At 39.3% G+C, this 21,832-nt stretch overlaps 1 protein-coding gene and 1 long non-coding RNA gene across 17 annotated transcripts; both read left to right on the top strand.

Moving 5' to 3' along the window:
* Nucleotides 1-3,098: 3,098 nt before the first annotated feature.
* Nucleotides 3,099-4,721, top strand: LOC144525713 (uncharacterized). Of its 2 annotated transcripts, none has more exons than XR_013502705.1 (5): nt 3,099-3,331; nt 3,885-3,915; nt 4,248-4,373; nt 4,459-4,595; nt 4,699-4,720. It is a non-coding gene; the product is annotated as an uncharacterized LOC144525713 (long non-coding RNA). The 2 variants fall into 2 exon arrangements; XR_013502704.1 differs by having other exon boundaries at nt 3,104-3,331; nt 4,459-4,589; nt 4,699-4,721.
* Nucleotides 4,722-4,849: 128 nt separating this feature from the next.
* LOC144526042 (uncharacterized) lies at nt 4,850-21,542 on the top strand. Of its 15 annotated transcripts, none has more exons than XM_078263208.1 (7): nt 4,850-6,468; nt 7,306-7,591; nt 17,212-17,284; nt 19,895-20,020; nt 20,106-20,242; nt 20,346-20,377; nt 20,717-21,542. In XM_078263208.1, the coding sequence occupies exons 2-6, from the start codon at nt 7,532-7,534 to the stop codon at nt 20,352-20,354; spliced, it is 405 nt and encodes a 134-aa protein (XP_078119334.1). In that variant the 5' UTR covers nt 4,850-6,468; nt 7,306-7,531; the 3' UTR covers nt 20,355-20,377; nt 20,717-21,542. The 15 variants fall into 15 exon arrangements, 14 of the variants coding, with proteins under 14 accessions (XP_078119334.1, XP_078119331.1, XP_078119339.1 ...); XM_078263205.1 differs by having other exon boundaries at nt 20,699-21,542; XM_078263213.1 differs by having other exon boundaries at nt 4,851-6,468; nt 7,306-7,526; nt 20,699-21,542.
* The last annotated feature ends 290 nt before the right edge of the window (nt 21,543-21,832 follow it).

Raw genomic sequence — 21,832 nt, 5'->3', positions numbered from 1 at the left:
CTGCCAGTTTTCATTTTTGGGCGACAATACAGATTAGCGCCGCCTGCTGTTATGGAGACGTATTACGTATATGGCAATCGCGGCGTCCCTCCACATATGGTTTTAACCAGAAATATATCAGATTTTACAAAGTGTCCAAAAACATTTCATACTGACAAGTTACATAGTTGCAGTTGCTGTTTTTGTCTGGCTCCAATGGGACAAAGACAGCAATGTGAATGAGATTAATGAGGTCCAACACGGCCATAATGACCAGTCTTAACTTTTTTATTTCCATCAAGATTAACAGAGGAAAGTCTCTAACTGAACACCACTGAATCTTTGTTATTTTAACGATGCCATTTGATTTGTATTTGTTTGTGCATGTTTTTGTGTATATTCTCATGAAATGAATAATTTCATTATATTTTAATAAAAAGAAAAACTGACCTTGGCGAAGAGCATTTTGTTTGCAGCTTATTATATACAATATACAGTATGACACTATAATGCTGTTCCTACTTGTGGTTGAAATGCAAGTGACCGCAGATACGTGTCACTTCATATTTTAAACCCACATTATTTCACTTCCTCTTTCTAAATACAGTGGAATCATTTAAATCAAATTGTATTTCTTCTTGTTCTTCTATTTCTTCATCTTTTTATTATTATTATTATTTATCATGGCATATTCACTCTCGGTGATGGGAGTAACGCGTTACAAAAGTAACGCAATTACAGTAATGTATTCCTTTTTGCTGTAACGCAGTAATATAACGCATTACTAATAAAATGTCGGTAATATTATACCCGTTACAATCTCAGTAACGCGAGTTACAACAAATTTTAACCCGACATTTAGTGGCGTTTAGTTTTTCTAAGAATTCACCAACACCACGAAACATTTCAGCACAAAAAAACAAAAGTCTGAGTGTTATTTCCTGTTGCTGGATTCGATGGTTGAGAGGACTGCAGAGACGGATACATTTGCGACGTGGACAATATTTTCAGGAGTTATTACGCTGCGTTGAAGCGAGCTGTCCCGTCACTGTTCCCGTGGTCAGAGCCAGAACCAGAGACGGTAGGCCAGGGACAACATCTGTGTCCTGTCACTGCTGACAGCAATGTGACCGAGCAACTGACAGATAACATGTCGGGAATTCATGTTTAGCCTTGCTACACGTGATATCATTACATTTTATCAGGGGTGGAAAGTAACTATACCGTAGAGTACTTCGATTTTAATTAAGAATTTTCATTTTCTCCTACTTATTATGCTACTTCTACTCCACCACAATTCAGAGTCAAGTAGGCTATTGTATGTTTTACTTTACTATTTATTTTATAGATTTAGTTACTTTGCAGATTCAGATTAATAATACAAAATAATATGAATAAATGATGATGTAAATAGTGGATAAAGATGAGACTTTGTTGATCCTGTGGTGAAATTCACAAGCTAGTCATACTTGCGCTGTTATTTTGGTGAAAGTAACTCAAAAATAATGCAAAAGTAGTGTAAAGCATTACAATTCAGAGACAGCAATATTGTAATATAACCAATTACTCTCAAATGACAGTAACTAGTAATATATAATGTATTACATTTTGGAAGTAACTTGCCCAACACTGTTCACTCTCAGGTACAGGAATTGATGGTTTCTAACATTTAACGCTTGTGATGCTTTAGAGAAATGAAATGTCTACTTACTGGTCATGAGGTGTAACGTTCACATTTCAGATTATTACGTTTATTATTATTATTATTGATTGAATCAATTGTCTAATTTGAAGGCCTGAGAGTATTTCACAATAAAAAGAGTATTTTACAATAAAAGGATGGCATTAGTGGTGGGAAGAAAGTGTATCATTTACTCAAGAACTGGATGTTATATTTCAAGGTAGTCTTCTTTTACTTACACTCCACAACATTTCAGAGGGAAATATTACACTTTATACTCGACTATATCTCATTGACAGATGTTACTTTACAGTTTAAGTTAACTGGTAGCTGTTCCCAGTGCCTGAATTTGACCACAAAAAGGTGTCGGTACCCTAATTCAGGATTTGCATGACATCATCATTGCATGTTCTTGTAGAGGTGACCCCAAATAGTTGTAATGGAATATCACATATCTGATTATTAACATATCTGATTATTGACTTCTTTTTAGTTTTTAGCTGCTTCAACTTTTTACCTCGGATTGATGTACGGAGCCTGACAGCCCAAGTTTTAGTTTTTCTGATAAGCTCTGCCTCCCTGTTCTTTCCCAGGATGGAGGGGCCCATAAAGGCCAATGACTCAGCCCCTCCCTGTTGTTGTCAGCTTGGGAGAGGGTTAATAAGCAAGTGATTTTCCAAGACTCTGTGCTCATTCTCTCAGACTCTCATGATAAACTGAACCTTATTTCCGCAAAGAATAAATACTTAAAAGGCTGCAGTGGTGGAATGTAACTAAGTACATTTACTCAAGTACTGTACTTAAGTACAAATTTGAGGTACTTGTACTTTACTTGAGTCTTTCCTTTTCATGCCACTTTCTACTTCTACTCCGCTACATGTCAGAGAGAAATATTGTACTTTTTACTCCATTACACTCATCTGACATCTTAAGTTACTAGTTACTTTACAAGTCAAGATTTTTGCACACAAAACACATGTAGTTTATACAATACAATGTTTTAACTACCCAACAATATATAGGCATAGCTTCCGAAATGTGAGGAATATCCTGCATTGAGTATTTTTACTTGTATTACTATTTAAGTACATTTTCCTGATGATACTTACATACTTTTTCTTAAGTAACTTTTCCAATGCAGAACTTTTACTTGCAACGGAGTGTTTTTTTACAGTGTGGTTTTAGTACTTTCACTTAAAGTAAAGGATCTGAATACTTCTTCCACCACTGGCAGGCTGCAGGTCAAGTTGAGATCACAGAGTTCACTCAGTGTTCAGATATAAAGATGGGACATTTAACAGCGCTATGAGCTACAATGGAGATCCCACAGACAGCTACAGTAAGGAGGACTTCCAAGGGGCTACTGTAGCGCAACCAAAGACTGTGAACGCAACACCTAGACATGTACTGCGCCCCTATAAACCTGTGACTGCTGTGCTTCAGAGCAGACCTACACCATGATAACCTGTTAACTGTAACGTATGCTGCCTGTGTAAGCCCTACCCCCAGCTGTTACCCTGGCACAGCGAAGACGCAGGAAGCAACAAACTTTTGGTTTCCGTCGTCTATATAAGCCGAGAACTTTTTCATATTTGCTCCTTAGATCTATTTTTCTACCCGCAGGTTTTATTTGGACTTTATCTACACCCCGACAAATCCCTTCAGACGAAGGTAGGCTATGTGCGCTTTGTTTGTGTCATAAAGAGACAGTCCAGATGTGGATCTAGTTTTGGTAAAGTAAAGTAGCCACTGTAGTTGTCCTCTGAGTCTTTATGGTGATTTAACTTTTCTGTATACATATGCAGACAGGAATTTCCTCATTTCTACATACGTTACTGTGGTTTTATTGCACTTACACATCGTTTTACAGTCGGATAAGTACGTTACGGAGTTACGTTCTGTGTGCAAACAGTGGATGTAGTCCCGCAGGCTACGTGGAGAAAACACACAACAACAGCGATAGAATTAAAAGGTGAATAGATCAAAACAAGTTATTCATTATTTTAATGTTTTTACTTGTTGCCTCTTTCTGTCCTCTAACTTTACAGAATAATGCCTACGACTCTTGCATTGTATTGCGTAATTATATAGGCTAAAACATTTTCACTTTCGGTTCTGGGTGAATTATTTAAATTAAGGTCATTATTTTACAGGAGAGAAGCAAGAAATGCACGTTAAGCACGTGTCAAACTGCCTTTCTGTTAAATGTTCTGTCTCATTGCAGATCATGGACCCGTGGCAAAAGCAGACTGCAGGTGACCCTGATTACATCCTTAATAAGTGTGGGGATATTGTATCTATGAATGAGTTTCTCGAGGTACAAAAAGGGGGGAGGAGGAGGAGATAGCTGTCAGTATTTCTTCTGAGGCAGCTTCCAGAACATTAGCAGCAACAGCAACAGTTCTCAGCCCTAACACTGAAGCTAAACATCAGCCTGTAAAATAGTAGTATACAGCTGCTGTCTGCACTAGATACTGGAAGTGGACCTCAACATGCATCTGGTTTAAATCAAGTCACAGGTTCAAGTTTCTCTTTTCTATACATTGTTCATACGTTTCTGAAGGATGACTGTTATTCATATTTACAGGCTCACGGACACGACCAGTCGCCGATAGTAACAGTGTTGTTACCGACAGAACAATCAAAAATATAAAAGGAAAAAACCTCAACATGGCGGTTGAAACAGTGAGTGGTGCAGGAAGCGGTCCGAGTGGTAAGCAGTAATATTCCTCAACACGTTTCAATACAAGAAGGCAATATTTGAAATGAGCTCATTTCTTCTTTCATTCTTCTTTCAGGAAAAGCTGCTGGAGAATCAGCACAGGCAGATTGCTATGCACGTGATGGCAGTGTGATTTGTACTGATAATATATCTGATGTTGATGTTGATGGTGATATCAATTTATCCGTGACTGTGAAACCATCAAAAGTACGTGTGGGTAACATTTGACCAACTTCTGTTCCATATTTACCGGTATTCTGCATATATATTCTGTCTGGACATTTCAGCAAATCCTAACACTGCTTTCATCTCTCAGGCAGAGTAGAGGAGACACCGCTCAGGTACACACACACACACACACACACACACACACACACACACACACACACACACACCCACACACGCACGTACGCACACACCCACACACGCACGTACGCACACATGGCAGGAAACAAACTACTCATTGATAGTTAGTTTTGTGGGGAGTTTTACTAATTATCCAGAGTGGAACAAATTCAAGGATGTCTTTTTGTACACCTCTATAGTTTAGAACAGTGAGCCAGATAGGGGAAAGAGAAATGAACCTCCTCCAAATCAGATCAATACTTTGCTCTTCTTAGCTTATCTTTACTGAACAGGCCAAGAAACATGGTGTCCACCCCATTCACCTCCAGTCTTCATTACATCCAGGGCCCAGGGTTCCTCCAGCTCAACTCATCACAAGACCCGCTCCACATTCCATCATCATCCGTTACCAGATCTTCAGCCGACTCTCTTCCCCACCACCAGTGTCTACTCAGGCTGTTTGCTTGCTTATATTAAGAGGAAGACACTCAAGGGCGTCCCTATAAGCACCGTCATCCATGTAGCCCGGCTGTGGTTAGGGAGTGTCTTCCTTTTTAAAATAGTTTTAGCATTAACTGTTTTTTTTCTGGGGATGTTAATGAAGTTTTGCTTCACGCTATTAAATCTGGAACTTTAGAGTAGCTATGTTTACTATGTACAATATGTGTTTATGTGTATATAGTCATACATTTATTTGCGTGTGTTATATACACGTTTGCTTGCTTATATAGGTCTTTTTTCTCCATGCAATATTTTTTTTTTATTTTTCTGCTTTTTATGACTCCTGTGATCTCATCATCAAATATTGCATTAAATAACAATAATTAATTCAATTAGCAAATAAATGACCTTAAATTGATCCCAGATTGGGGTGTGTAGCTTTTATCCAACCAGAGCATCCAGATGTTACTCAGTTCATTTGAATCCTTATGAAAGGACACTTGCTGTTGGGTCACATCCAACTGCTGCTGCTCTAGAAATACTGTCAGGTGAAGATGAATATTGAGTTAATAACTTAGTTGACACCCCTGCCTCTCTGTCCTGGATAGAGGCCTAGGGTATCTGGCTTTGGACCAAGGAGCTCTGGGTGTGTTGAGGAAGAGTTAAGAGGAAGAGAAAGGACCTTTTTCCGGATTGCGTTATTTAGGGAGTAAACTACACTATCCCTGGCACACAGTGAAGACACAGGAAGCAGCAAGCTTTTGGTTTCTGTCAGCCGAAAACCATTTTCATATTCACATAAGTCCCACCAAACAAAGTAAGGTTATATGCGCTATTTAAAGTGCCATAAAGATGTGGGTCTAGTTTTGGTAAAGTAGCCTGCAGTACTTCTGTGTGTCTCTTACTTGTGTATCCATGAAGAAACGTTTTGGTTCTATAAAAAGCACTGTTCAACATTTAGTCCCTTAAAGATATGGATAATCACGTGAAAGTATTTTCTATTTGGACTATTACATGGATAAAAAAAACACGCAGAAAACACTGTACAAAGTATTTTATAGTAGCAAGAAAGACTGCAGTATTATCTGATGTTATATGAAAGGGTTCCAGACAGCACCGTTTTCGTGGCTTAAGGCGCAGAGGAAAGAGTTAACAGAACGGTCATATTGGCGCGCAGATTACATAAGGGCGTAACCAAATATTAAGAAAAGGGAAGGAAACAGTGAGCTGTGGTCTGTCGAATGTTAACCGACAACTTTTGAATCTACTGTAGGCTTAAGATAAGTCACACCAAATACAGGTAGGTTTTTGTGCGCTATTTGTTGTTGTAGAACTTTGGAGAGCCTGAATTAGGAGAAGTTTCAGAAGGTAGACACGTCTCGTTTGAGGAGAATTAAGATGAAGTAGTTCCTGTCTTCCTTATAGTGTATTTAATTGCGTGCTGGGCATACACGATTAGAAATGACCAAATACGTTTTTATAACTTCGGTAAAAGTTAGACAGAAAGTGGCAGATTCGCTGTTTGCGGTTCAATACGTCATAGGCGAAACGTTTTCATTACACGACGGTTAGAGTAGAAAGAGTAGTCCAAGTGAGAATGTTAGTGTGATATTTACACTACAGTATATGGCAATGTGTTTTCAATTAAAAAAAAAACATTTGCACAAAGCAAGCCGATCCACTTTTCCACGTTGATAAGAGCATTAAAATGAGAAAAAAATAATGGGACAAAAAGAAATCAAGGGACATTTAGAATAGATAAATAATGTAGGAATTACAACAGTTTGTATATGTGCCTCCCACTTTTTAAGGGACCAAAAGTAATGGGACAGATTAACAATCATAAATCAAACTTTCACGTTTTAATACTTGGTTGCAAATCCTTTGCATTCAATTCCAGCCTGAAGTCTGGAACGCATAGACATCACCAGACGCTGGGTTTCATCCCTGGTGATGCTCTGCCAGGCCTCTACTGCAACTGTCTTCAGTTCCTGCTTGTTCTTGGGGCATTTTCCCTTCAGTTTTGTCTTCAGCAAGTGAAATGCATGCTCAATCGGATTCAGGTCAGGTGACTGACTTGGCCATTGCATAACATTCCACTTCTTTCCCTTAAAAAACTCTTTGGTTGCTTTCGCAGTATGCTTCGGGTCATTGTCCATCTGCACTGTGAAGCGCCGTCCAATGAGTTCTGAAGCATTTGGCTGAATATGAGCAGATAATATTGCCCGAAACACTTCAGAATTCATCCTGCTGCTTTTGTCAGCAGTCACATCATCAATAAATACAAGAGAAGCAGTTCCATTGGCAGCCATACATGCCCACGCCATGACACTACCACCACCATACTTCACTGATGAGGTGGTATGCTTTGGATCATGAGCAGTTCCTTTCCTTCTCCATACTCTTCTCTTCCCATCGCTCTGGTACAAGTTGATCTTTGTCTCATCTGTCCATAGGATGTTGTTCCAGAAATGTGAAGGCTTTTTTAGATGTTGTTTGGCAAACTCTAATCTGGCCTTCCTGTTTTTGAGGCTCACCAATGGTTTACATCTTGTAGTGAACCCTCTGTATTCACTCTGGTGAAGTCTTCTCTTGATTGTTGACTTTGACACACATACACCTACCTCCTGGAGAGTGTTCTTGATCTGGCCAACTGTTGTGAAGGGTGTTTTTTCTTCACCAGGGAAAGTATTCTTCGGTCATCCACCACAGTTGTTTTCCGTGGTCTTCCGGGTCTTTTGGTGTTGCTGAGCTCACCGATGCGTTCTTTCTTTTAAGAATGTTCCAAACAGTTGATTTGGCTACACCTAATGTGTAATTTTTGCTATCTCTCTGATGGGTTTGTTTAGATTTTTCAGCCTAATGATGGGTTGCTTCACTGATAGTGACAGCTCTTTGGATCTCATATTGAGAGTTGACAGCAACAGATTCCAAATGCAAATAGCACACTTGAAATGAACTCTGGACCTTTTATCTGCTCCTTGTAAATGGGATAATGAGGGAATAACACACACCTGGCCATGGAACAGCTGAGCAGCCAATTGTCCCATTACTTTTGGTCCCTTAAAAAGTGGGAGGCACATATACAAACTGTTGTAATTCCTACACCGTTCACCTGATTTGGATGTAAATACCCTCAAATTAAAGCTGAAAGTCTGCAGTTAAAGCACATCTTGTTCGTTTCATTTCAACTCTATTGTGGTGGTGTATAGAGCCAAAAAGATTAGAATTGTGTCGATGTCCCAATATTTATGGACCTGACCGTATCTATCTATCATGTGATTGCAGTAGACATACAATAAAAAAAAAATCACTAAAATTGAAAAAAAGATTATTCGAAAATTCGATTTTTGTAATTCTATGAATCGATTTTGAATCGGTAGAGCTTGAATCGCGATTGGAATACGGATCGATTTTTTTTTTGTTGCACACCCCTTGTTTTTATGCCAGCAGTGGCTAATCAGAGAAATGTGTTAATCGTTTTCCTTTTTGGCTAATACGTGGAGAAAACACACAGAATACACTCTACAGAGAATTTTATAGTGGCAAGGAAACTGCAGTATGATGTTATATGAAATGTTTTCAGACAGCACAGGGGTCAGTTCTTCTAGCTTTGGGTGCAGAGGGTTTACAGAATCTTAATAACCAGTTAACAGGATGTGTTCAGGTGATTGTGGTCCTCTTTGTTTGACTCGGTCTACCTTTTTGTGTTTTCCTGTCCTCTAACTTTACAGAATTTCCACAGGTGGCACACAAGTTTAGTATTTTTTTAACTAAACTTTTTTTAAATTAAGTTTTAACCAAAAAGTGACAGGCAACAAGAACAAAATGAACACAGCATAGTAGAACTGACGTCACTTCAAGTTTTGTATTTTATTGTGTGATTATATAAAACATTTTCACTTTTGATTCTTGGTGAATGATTTGAAGTTAATGATTTTACAGGAGGGAACCAACAAATACACTTTAAGCATGTGTCAAACTGCTCTTATATTAAGTACCTTGTCCAATATTTTCTGTCTTATTTGCAGATCATGGAGTGGTTGAGGTCAGCGTTGGACTGGTTGAGGCCAGCGTTGGACTGGATTTGGCCAGTCGTGGAGAGACTCATGGCTTTATATACAGGTGACCCTGATTACATCCTTAATAAGTCAGGGCTCCAGACTGCGACCAAAATTTGAGCGTGTGCGACTGAATTTTACATCCAGTAAATGTGCAGTAAATTACACGTTAAACGTGGAAGGGGCGCGTCAATGAATCCGGAGTCTGTGGCAGGTCAATGAGTGTGAGAAGGATAGGGAATGGCCACTGTAAGTGGCTAATGTGTGGAGGGGGAGGGTCCTAGAGATAATCGAGCGTGCGTAAACGTCTGTGGGAAGGAGACAGATATCACAACCTACGTGCGTCTGAACAAGTCTGAACACTTTTTACGAAGAATCCCATACACTGAAAAAACTTGGTTTTCCACATCAACTTTTGGCTTCAGCCTCTTTGACAGTGACAGTTTTACCTGCCAACAGGCCTTTCTTTCTGCAAGCATTTCCCACCAATCAGGACACTGCATACCACAACAGTGTTTCCATAATCACAGACTTTAACCATCACTCCTCAGTGAACTGCCTCCTAGTCTAAGATTTTCTAGTTAAAGAGCCAGTTATCATTATGGAGTTTCCATGTTTTTTAGGAGTTTGCTCACACTAATACATGTAAAAAGAATATAGCATTACTTCAGTTAGAAAGTGAAAATATCGAACAAGAACAGGTGTTTTAGGTATGAAGACCCAGATTGTCTGCTTAGAAAAATTCTGGCCCTTGGAAAAATAGTAGTTGATGACCCATGTCCTAGTGGAACACAGGAGGATCTGCTCTAAGAGGGAGTGAGTAAAGGCGAAAGTTGTTTAGGCCTACTTGTTCTAGTGGGATGTTATTGGCCAGTGTCCCTTATGTTTACATACATTTGTTAAAGCTCCATTGTGTAAGAATTTCTCCCATCTAGCGGTGAAATTGTATGTGAACACCAACTGAATATTACTTTCTAGCGCCCTTTCCAGCGTTCTTTCCAGTATAATAATAGTTTTACGTTATTTTTGGTACCATTTCATTGCTAACATCAGCTATCACCTGATAGCTAATGTTAGTAAAGTATCAGTGCTATTGTTATTCTGTATATTGTACGACACGTGTCAAAGTCATTTGAAAAAAAAGTCAAGTCGACATTTTTGGGGTTTTTCCCAACGTTTTTGGCGTTTTTTCCATAATTTCTTACGCTATTTCTGACATTTCTGGTGCTATTTTCAACGTTTTTTCATTGTCTAAACTATGTTTGGCCCTTGATGTGATTCTCTTTTTCCAGTGTGGCCCTTAGAGAAGTTGAGTTTGACACCCCTGTTGTATGAGATTAATAGTGTAAGGCAGTGTTTACAGCGTAGGAGAGAAGCAACAGAGGTTTGTGTTTTTAATATATTTCTCTGAGCAGTATGAACAATGTCAATGAAACCGAAATTAGCTCTTAGTATCACCATCGTTTACACGCAGCTGTTCTAGTAGCTAGTCTGTGTTACATCTGCATGATGTGAGTTGTCTGCCAGGGAAATCACGACACACATGATTACGTTTATGTTACAAGGTAGGCAATCCTTCTTCATCATTGATGCGAGGAAAAGTATCCTAGACGTCGTTCTAGCATTATGCACAACCATGCTATAGTTGGCCAAGCAACTATAAAACTTTGAATTTACACAAAAGGGCAGAATTACCTTTTGAGAAGAACACAGGCAACCTCAGCATCTCTTTTAAAATCCTTGCTCCTTATGAGCTCTTTCCATCTTGGAAAAGCCACTCCAATATTAGCTTTGGTCTTTTTGCTTTGCCTGTCCCGTTGTCGTTTTAATTCTCTTTTTAACTTCCTTGGCGACTCCGTTACATGTCCTCGAGAATAGGCGTGATCCTCCATCTTCAACCGGCTTTCAAATCTGCCGGCAGTGAGTCGCAAGTAATCTTCTCTCGCTCCCTGGCAGTCGTCACGGTGCCACTGAGTGTAAAAGCGCGAAAGACGGAGGTATGTCCCTGTTTGGCTAACGTATTTTAAAGATGGAGGCGCAACATAGCGGCCGCCATTCGAGCAACTCGCTCGTATGTATTCTGAATGATTCTAAATGGCAGATTGTACGTGTACGAGAATACTTTGATTAGTTGGTGGAAGTAATTACACATGAATGAGCACATGTATTTGTGAAAGAACAAAGGGGTTTTTGCTAAGAAACAACTCATAAAATTACACAATGTAGGTTTAAGTATTGTTTTGAACTGTGAAATGACCGAAAGGTTACTAAGCACTTTGTTACTAAGCATGTTTTTTATTCTGAATGTATGGTATATTTCTTTTAATATTTGTCATGACAGCGATGATGCTGTCGGTTTACCTTCTATGTTGCATCTTCAAAAGTGCACAATAAAATGTGACACTGACTTTGAAACAGCACATTGTAATTTCTGCATCTATTATCAAAGTATTTATTAGTAATACAATTAGTAGAAATGTGAATATTTGGTTTGCATGTTGATTTACTACTATTTCCTAAATTTTCTGGTTGCGCCCCTAAAATTTTCAATTTTCAGGCTAACAAAGTTAGTCTGGAGCTCTGTAAGTGTGGGGGTATTTTTATCTGTGAATGAGTTTCTCGATGTACAAAAGCAAAGCAGCGCATTAGACAAGACGAGAGTGCTTTTGAAAATAATAATCCAAAAGGGAGGAGATAGCTGTCAGTATTTCTTCTGAGGCAGCTTCCAGAACATTAGCAGCAACAGCAACAGTTCTCAGCCCTAACACTGAAGCTAAACATCAGCCTGTAAAATAGTAGTATACAGCTGCTGTCTGCACTAGATACTGGAAGTGGACCTCAACATGCATCTGGTTTAAATCAAGTCACAGGTTCAAGTTTCTCTTTTCTATACATTGTTCATACGTTTCTGAAGGATGACTGTTATTCATATTTACAGGCTCACGGACACGACCAGTCGCCGATAGTAACAGTGTTGTTACCGACAGAACAATCAAAGATATAAAAGGAAAAAACCTCAACATGGCGGTTGAAACAGTGAGTGGTGCAGGAAGCGGTCCGAGTGGTAAGCAGTAATATTCCTCAACACGTTTCAATACAAGAAGGCAATATTTGAAATGAGCTCATTTCTTCTTTCATTCTTCTTTCAGGAAACGCTGCTGGAGAATCAGCACAGGCAGATTGCTATGCACGTGGTGGCAGTGTGATTTGTACTGATAATATATCTGATGTTGATGTTGATGGTGATATCAATTTATCCGTGACTGTGAAACCATCAAAAGTACGTGTGGGTAACATTTGACCAACTTCTGTTCCATATTTACCGGTATTCTGCATATATATTCTGTCTGGACATTTCAGCAAATCCTAACACTGCTTTCATCTCTCAGGCAGAGTAGAGGAGACACCGCCGTCCTCTCAGGTACACACACACACACACACACACACACACACACACACACACACACACACACGCACGTACGCACACATGGCAGGAAACAAACTACTCATTGATAGTTCGTTTTGTGGGGAGTTTTACTAATTATCCAGAGTGGAACAAATTCAAGGATGTCTTTTTGTACACCTCTATAGTTTAGAACAGTGAGCCAGATAGGGGAAAGAGAAATGAACCTCCTCCAAATCAGATCAATACTTTGCTCTTGTTAGCCTATCTTTACTGAACAGGCCAAGAAACATGGTGTCCAGCCCATTCACCTCCAGTCTTCATTACATCCAGGGCCCAGGGTTCCTCCAGCTCAACTCATCACAAGACCCGCTCCACATTCCATCATCATCCGTTACCAGATCTTCAGCCGACTCTCTTCCCCACCACCGTTTGCTTGCTTATATTACAGTTTTTTCCAATTGCTAACACACTAAAATGACACACAGAGAGCAAAACCTCTCCTCAAGTCTCCAAAAGTGTAAACACATTTTCTGCTTTACACACATTTTGCAATTCGAAATGGCACTTTTTAAATGCACTGAACACGGTTCTCTGCATAAGACACAACAATCTGACAGGAAGTCACATGTTTGCCATTTCAAAACACTGCCATTCAAAATGACACTACATGAGCTAATTGACCAACATACTGTATGTGCCACCTGGCCAAACGCCTCAAAGATTAATTGTTACTACTTCAATCAGGAAGTAAGCACTATAAAAACACCACATGGGAGCACCTCTTTTTTTTCTATATATTTTCAAATTTCTTTTTCAGTTTGTTGTGGGCATATCTCTGTTCAGTCCTATGTAAATATATCTGCTGTGCATATGTCGCACTGACTTGTTTGGTTAAAAATAAAAACATAAATGTTTCAACAGTGTGTATCTGCAAATATTTAGATAGATAGATAGACAGACAGACAGACAGATAGATAGATAGATAGATAGATAGACAGACAGACAGACAGACAGATAGATAGACAGACAGATAGATAGATAGACAGACAGACAGACAGACAGATAGACAGACAGACAGATAGATAGACAGACAAACAGACAGACAGACAGATAGATAGATAGATAGACAGACAGACAGATAGATAGATAGACAGACAGACAGACAGACAGATAGATAGATAGATAGATAGATATTTTATTTATCCCGAAGGAAATTTTAGGATCCAGTAGCTTAGACAACCTTACACAACAAACACATATACACACATATATCACACATACATAAGAATAAAAATAAAAATCACGCACAGAAATGCAATGACCATGATAAGGTCTGTGCATGTGAACAATCTGATGAATTTTCTACAATTTGAACTATTTTAGTATTATGGCAAAGCATACTAAAGAGGAGCGTGCTTTTCATTACGCCCAACAGTGTGTAGTTGGTTAGACAAAAATCTGGTAATATGAATGAAGTGTGTCATGTGGTGCAAAAGTGTGATTTTGATAATGCTATATGTGGTTGTGGTTGCAGTGCTTCATTTTGCAGGATATATGAGGTATTTTGCAGTCTGGGTGTGTGGTTTTGTGAATTGTGTTGAGTATTTTGATAAAACCACACTAGTTTGCAAAATTGTGTTTTAGCAATTGGAAAAAAACTGTAAGAGGAAGACACTCAAGGGCGTCCCTATAAGCACCGTCATCCATGTAGCCCGGCTGTGGTTAGGGAGTGTCTTCCTTTTTAAAATAGTTTTAGCATTAACTGTTTTTTTTCTGGGGATGTTAATGAAGTGTTTCTTTACGCTATTAAATCTGGAACTTTAGAGTAGCTATGTTTACTATGTACAATATGTGTTTGTGTATATATTCATACATTTATTTGCATGTGTTATATACACGTTTGCTTGCTTATATAGGTCTTTTTTCTCCATGCAATATTTTTTCATTTTCTGTTTTTTCTGACTCCTGTGATCTCATCATCAAATATTGCAATAATGCAACAATAATTAATCATGGGGGATATTATTACATCTATTAATTCAATTTGATTCAATAAGCTTAATTGGGATGAATTTTGAATTCAAGTTTTTTTACAGTGTGGTTTTAGTACTTTCACTTAAAGTAAAGGATCTGAATACTTCTTCCACCACTGGCAGGCTGCAGGTCAAGTTCAGATCACAGAGTTCACTCAGTGTTCAGATATAAAGATGGGACATTTAACAGCGCTATGAGCTACAATGGAGATCCCACAGACAGCTACAGTAAGGAGGACTTCCAAGGGGCTACTGTAGCGCAACCAAAGACTGTGAACGCAACACCTAGACATGTAGTGCGCCCGTACATTTACACTATAAACCTGTGACTGCTGTGCTTCAGAGCAGACCTACACCCAGGGGAGGTTCTACATTGAATTACACCCAGGGCGAGACCCCCTGGATTCTCTTAAGTGTGTTTTTCAAATGTTCTAATGAAAGATTTGTGCAATTGAGAAATATAATTGTCTCTTTCACTTATGTTGTTATAATATATATATATATATATATATATATATATATATATATATATATGAATATATACAAATCAGATATATAAAAATTGTAACAATAGCAGAGAGCAACAATAATATAAAATATTAAGAATAATATACAAATAAAAGGCCTATTCTAAATAGCACAAATCCTTCATCACACAAATGTGAAAACACACTAAAGAGAATCTAACTGTTACACTATAGCACTAAGAACAGAAAACACAAACTCAAACTAAAACCTGAGCTTTCTGGCCTTCCTTGATGCAAAATCATCAATGATGTTATTGTATGAAATCTGCTCCCCTATTGAATGCTCTATTGAATGCCCCCCCTCCCCTTTCCCCTTCTCACACAGCTTCTCTGTGCAGTGTGCGCACAGCACCTTATCATCAAGCAGGGGCGCCAATTGAGCCCCCATGAGTCATAAAAACAAAATGCGTCCCGGGCGGCTGCCCGCTTCGCCCGTGCCACAAACCGCCACTGCCTACACCATGATAACCTGTTGTGTATGCTGCCTGTGTATGCCCTACTCCCAGCTGGCTGTATGTTCCACCCCCACTGTAGCAGAGAGGAAGGAAGTACAGTAGCCTATACTATCTCTGCTGCTCTGCGTGTAACCCTGGCACAGCGAAGACGCAGGAAGCAACAAACTTTTGGTTTCCGTCGTCTATATAAGCCGAGAACTTTTTCATATTTGCTCCTTAGATCTATTTTTCTACCCGCAGGTTTTATTTGGACTTTATCTACACCCCGACAAATCCCTTCAGACGAAGGTAGGCTATGTGCGCTTTGTTTGTGTCATAAAGAGACAGTCCAGATGTGGATCTAGTTTTGGTAAAGTAAAGTAGCCACTGTAGTTGTCCTCTGAGTCTTTATGGTGATTTAACTTTTCTGTATACATATGCAGACAGGAATTTCCTCATTTCTACATACGTTACTGTGGTTTTATTGCACTTACAGATCGTTTTACAGTCGGATAAGTACAGAGTTACGTTACCTCCCGGATTTCAATATACCCACTTAAAAATGCCCAACAACATACTTTCTTTCTTACGTACGTTTTACTCCACTACATTATTCTGACAGTTTAAGTTACTAGTTACTTTACAAATTAAGATTCTGCAAAAAAAAACTACAAAATACAATGTTTGATTTAAATTAAGTACAATATAACGGCCTACAAGTCCAGCAGAAATGATTAGTTCATGTAGAATAATGTTCTTACTATTTGCAGATAAATATAATAAGAATGTAAAAGGTTTCCATAAGAGACCAAGTGTGTTTTGGTGTATGCTTATTGCACAGAGTTGTGTGCTGTCATAGAGATGGTCACAAAAATATGTTGTTGCGTTGCGTATCATTGCAAATGTTTAAGTGGGTATATTGAAATCCTGGAGCTTTCTCAGTGGCTATACTGCGTATACCTGCGTATCACTTAGACTGCACCACTGCTGGGTACCACTGTCTCAACTTACACAGCATTTTTGTACTATAAGCAGGAAATTCTACAGCAGTTGTGAGACTCTCCAGACATATTTAGTCACGTAAAGATACATTTCAGTGAAGGTATTTATGCCAGCAGTGGATAATCAGAGAAATGTGTTAATTGTTTTCCTTTTTGGCTAATACGTGGAGAAAACACACAGAATACACTCTACAGAGAATTTTATAGTGGCAAGGAAACTGCAGTATGATGTTATATGAAATGTTTTCAGACAGCACAGGGGTCAGTTCTTCTAGCTTTGGGTGCAGAGGGTTTACAGAATCTTAATAACCAGTTAACAGGATGTGTTCAGGTGATTGTGGTCCTCTTTGTTTGACTCGGTCTACCTTTTTGTGTTTTCCTGTCCTCTAACTTTACAGAATTTCCACAGGTGGCACACAAGTTTAGTGTTTTTAGTGTGTAATAAAACATTTTCACTTTTGATTCTTGGTGAATGATTTGAAGTTAATAATTTTACAGGAGGGAACCAACAAATACACTTTAAGCATGTGTCAAACTGCTCTTATATTAAGTACCTTGTCCAATATTTTCTCTTATTGCAGATCATGGACTGGTTGAGGCCAGTGTTGGACTGGATTTGGCCAGTCGTGGAGAGACTCATGGCTTTATATACAGGTGACCCTGATTACATCCTTAATAAGTGTGGGGAGATTTGATCTGTGAATGAGTTTCTCGATGTACAAAAGCAAAGCAGCGCATTAGACAAGACGAGAGTGCTTTTGAAAATAATAATCCAAAAGGGAGGAGAGAGCTGTCAGTGCTTCTTTGACATTCTGAGGCAGCTTCCAGAACATTAGCAGCAACAGCAACAGCTTCTCAGCCCTAAAGGCGCTGCCACACCAACCCGATTATCGGCCGTCGGACGTCGTCGGACATTCTGGCAAGGTCGGTGACTCGAGTCTGTTCGGTGTGTTCCGTGCTGTCATCAGTCCTCCGACTGATGACAGCCGTAGGCGTCGATTTCGGTGGGGATGGTTGTTACGCGTACCTACCAGATTTTGTCATGAGTCATTTTGTACCCACCACTTTTTTTGAAAACCTTGAGTTTAGTTAAAAAAAAATAAAGTTCATAACACATAAAATTCTTGAGCAACAGATCACAACAACAAATCCACAAAAATCTCTGTCCCCACAGGGCAGGCACAGACACAGCCGCTCTGCTGCTGCGCTGGCTGCACGCTTCTCTGTTCACAACACTGCCTGTCGGGACATTCTAAAACGCTTAACGTGAAAAAGCTAAACGTGGTTTAATGTACCTAAATAATGATCATTGATCACCAAATTTCTCATGGCCATATCTTGTCATGAACACGTAAGCCTGTCACAAAAACTAAACCGAGATCCAACGATTCTAGAAGTTATCTGACATTAACGTTTTCTTCTTCATTGGCGCCTATGGCGGAAAAAGCTTAACGTGGTTTAGGTACCTAAACAATGATCAATGATTACCAAATTTCTCTCTCACATTGCTCCTCATAACCACTGAAAACTGTCAAAAAAATCGAACCAGAAATGTGGTGATGATTGATCACTGTTTAGGTACATTAAACCACATTAAGCTTTTTCACGTTATGACTTATAAACCCCATGAGAACCGTGGGGAGTCAACCCACAGCCGCTCCGCTGCCCTGCTGAAAATGGGAATCAGAAACACTTAATGTCAGATAACGTCCATAATAATTGTTTAGGTACATTAAACCACATTTGTATTCATTTACATTAGTATGCTACAGGACAGCGTCTTTCAAAACATGACCTGCGCGAAAGAGAAAAAAAAAGAATGCGTCATTGTACCCAGCACTTCTGGAAATGCACTTCCAAATGTCCCCAGCACATTTTAAATAGAGGTGTGAATCTTCACTGATCTCCCGATTCGATTATGATTATCATGTCAGGGATTCGATTCAATTCGATATCTCGACGCGTCACGATGCATCTCGATGCATCAAATATATTTTTCTATTAAAGCTATATAGGATATTTAATTCATAGCTTTTCAAACTTAAAAACCAAAACATTCTGATAGTGCTGATAGTGATAGTGCTCTAATACTAAATAAATTGGATACATAAAACTACAGCACTGAGCACATGGCACTTCCTGATTGTGCAAAACATACCATATAACATAACAACATATAAGAATATGTAAACAGAAATGTTGTTAGGCCTACATTAAATTGTAAACAGAAATAATAATAGATTATGGTGTGTGTGTGTGTGTGTGTGTATATGTGTGTGCGTGTGCGTCAGAAGCGGGGGGAACTGGTTGAGCAGCAGCCCCGCCCCCGCCCGCTGCAGACAGCCGGCAGGATTGAAACAGCAGCCGCTGACTTTAGAGTGAAAAAACGTTACAGCGTACATTGATGTTAAAATCTATACAGGTTGGCCGGACGGTCTGAAATGTTTTGCACGGTCTTTCGCTGTACGTTTTGTTGGTAAATGTGAGATGTTCGAGTCTCGTCTTCATATTGGAAACAAGCTCTCTCTCACTCCCGCTTGGTCAGTGGCGCTCAGTCACATTATACTGACGTAAAGTCCAGCACGTGGGACTGCTGGGATTGGTTGACTACCATTTGTAGTCACTGTTCCATTATCTTTATTGTGACTGTTATTGCCACTGTTCATCACACCCCCAACCGGCACCGTCAGACACCGCCTACCAAGAGCCAGGGTCTGCCGAGGTTTCTTCCTAAAAGGGAGTTTTTCCTCGCCACTGTCGCACTAAATGCTTGCTCTTGGGGGAATTACTAGAATTGTTGGGGCTTTGTAAACTATAGAGTGTGGTCTAGACCCACTCTATCAGTAAAATGTCTCGAGATAACGCTTGTTATGATTTGATACTAGAAATAAAATTGAATTGAAGTCGCGGGAAACTCCGGTTATTGGTCAAATTTGTGGAAAATTTGCAGAACGTACGCTCAAGTCGGCGTCGCTTCTGTGTTTTGAGGCACTTTTTTTGACCAACTCGGGGAGAGGGGGGCCGACTGGTCAGTCCGACTGCCTTTTCTGCCGACGGTCGGCTGTCACCGGTTGGTGTGTCAGAGCCTTTAGACTGAAGCCAAACATCAGCCTGTAAAATAGTAGTATACAGCTGCTGTCTGCACTAGATACTGGAAGTGGACCTCAACATGCATCTGGTTTAAATCAAGTCACAGGTTCAAGTTTCTCTTTTCTATACATTGTTCATACGTTTCTGAAGGATGACTGTTATTCATATTTAAAGGCTCACGGACACGAACAGTCGCCGATAGTAACAGTGTTGTTACCGACAGAACAATCAAAGATACAAATGTAAACCACCTCAACATGGCGGTTGAAACAGTGAGTGGTGCAGGAAGCGGTCCGAGTGGTAAGCAGTAATATTCCTCAACACGTTTCAATACAAGAAGGCAATATTTGAAATGAGCTCATTTCTTCTTTCATTCTTCTTTCAGGAAACGCTGCTGGAGAATCAGCACAGGCAGATTGCTATGCACGTGATGGCAGTGTGATTTCTATTGATAAGATATCTAATCTAAATGTTAAAGGTGATTTGGATTTATCCGTGACTGTGAAACCATCAAAAGTACGTGTGGGTAACATTTGACCAACTTCTGTTCCATTTTTACCGGTATTCTGCATATATATTCTGTCTGGACATTTCAGCAAATCCTAACACTGCTTTCATCTCTCAGGCAGAGTAGAGGAGACACCGCCGTCCTCTCAGGTACACACACACACACACACACACACACACACACACACACACACACACACACACACACACACACACACACACACACACACACACACACACACACACACACACACACACACACACACACACCCACACACGCACGTACGCACACATGGCAGGAAACAAACTACTCATTGATAGTTCGTTTTGTGGGGAGTTTTACTAATTATCCAGAGTGGAACAAATTCAAGGATGTCTTTTTGTACACCTCTATAGTTTAGAACAGTGAGCCAGATAGGGGAAAGAGAAATGAACCTCCTCCAAATCAGATCAATACTTTGCTCTTCTTAGCTTATCTTTACTGAACAGGCCAAGAAACATGGTGTCCACCCCATTCACCTCCAGTCTTCATTACATCCAGGGCCCAGGGTTCCTCCAGCTCAACTCATCACAAGACCCGCTCCACATTCCATCATCATCCGTTACCAGATCTTCAGCCGACTCTCTTCCCCACCACCAGTGTCTACTCAGGCTGTTTGCTTGCTTATATTAAGAGGAAGACACTCAAGGGCGTCCCTATAAGCACCGTCATCCATGTAGCCCGGCTGTGGTTAGGGAGTGTCTTCCTTTTTAAAATAGTTTTAGCATTTACTGTTTTTTTTCTGGGGATGTTAATGAAGTGTTTCTTTACGCTATTAAATCTGGAACTTTAGAGTAGCTATGTTTACTATGTACAATATGTGTTTGTGTATATAGTCATACATTTATTTGCGTGTGTTATATACACGTTTGCTTGCTTATATAGGTCTTTTTTCTCCATGCAATATTTTTTTCTTTTTCTGTTTTTTATGACTCCTGTGATCTCATTATCAAATATTGCAATAATGGAACAATAATTAAACATGGGGGCCTCATCTATTAATTCAATTTGATTCAATAAGCTTTATTGGGATGAAAAAAAAAACATGTTGCCAAAGCAGTTTACAGTCATTGGCAGATATTTGTACATGTTGATTTTGTACATTTTGTCTGAATTCTACATTGCACATTGTATGAACATTATGTAGTTAAAAGCTGACTGCTGCACAACATCTACCGAGCCACTAGAGGTCCCCAGTGTAAAGGGTTTGTTATTGAATATTTGGGTTTCCCATTTCAATGAATTTTGCAATAAATTTAACACCGTATAATTTGATTTTATGATTGTATACAACATGCAATGGGATGACCATTTAAAAAAACTTAACATTCACCTTTCAAGATGTTGTACTTAAGAGGCTTTTGAATTCTAAGTCCATCTATGGGGACAGAAACGTGAATAATACAATACACTAAGTATCTAAGCAACAATTTTCTCACACACACACACACACACACTTTCAGTACATTCAGTCTAATCCTAGCATCGTTTATCACAGAATTTCAATGAAGAATTTCATAATGACTGCATGAACATTCTTCATGTGACTTTACTGGTATCAAACC

The sequence above is a fragment of the Sander vitreus genome, chromosome 11 (genome assembly GCF_031162955.1).
Source record: "Sander vitreus isolate 19-12246 chromosome 11, sanVit1, whole genome shotgun sequence".
Classification (NCBI taxonomy): Eukaryota; Metazoa; Chordata; class Actinopteri; order Perciformes; family Percidae; genus Sander; species Sander vitreus.
This window is presented reverse-complemented; position numbering and strand designations above follow the sequence as displayed.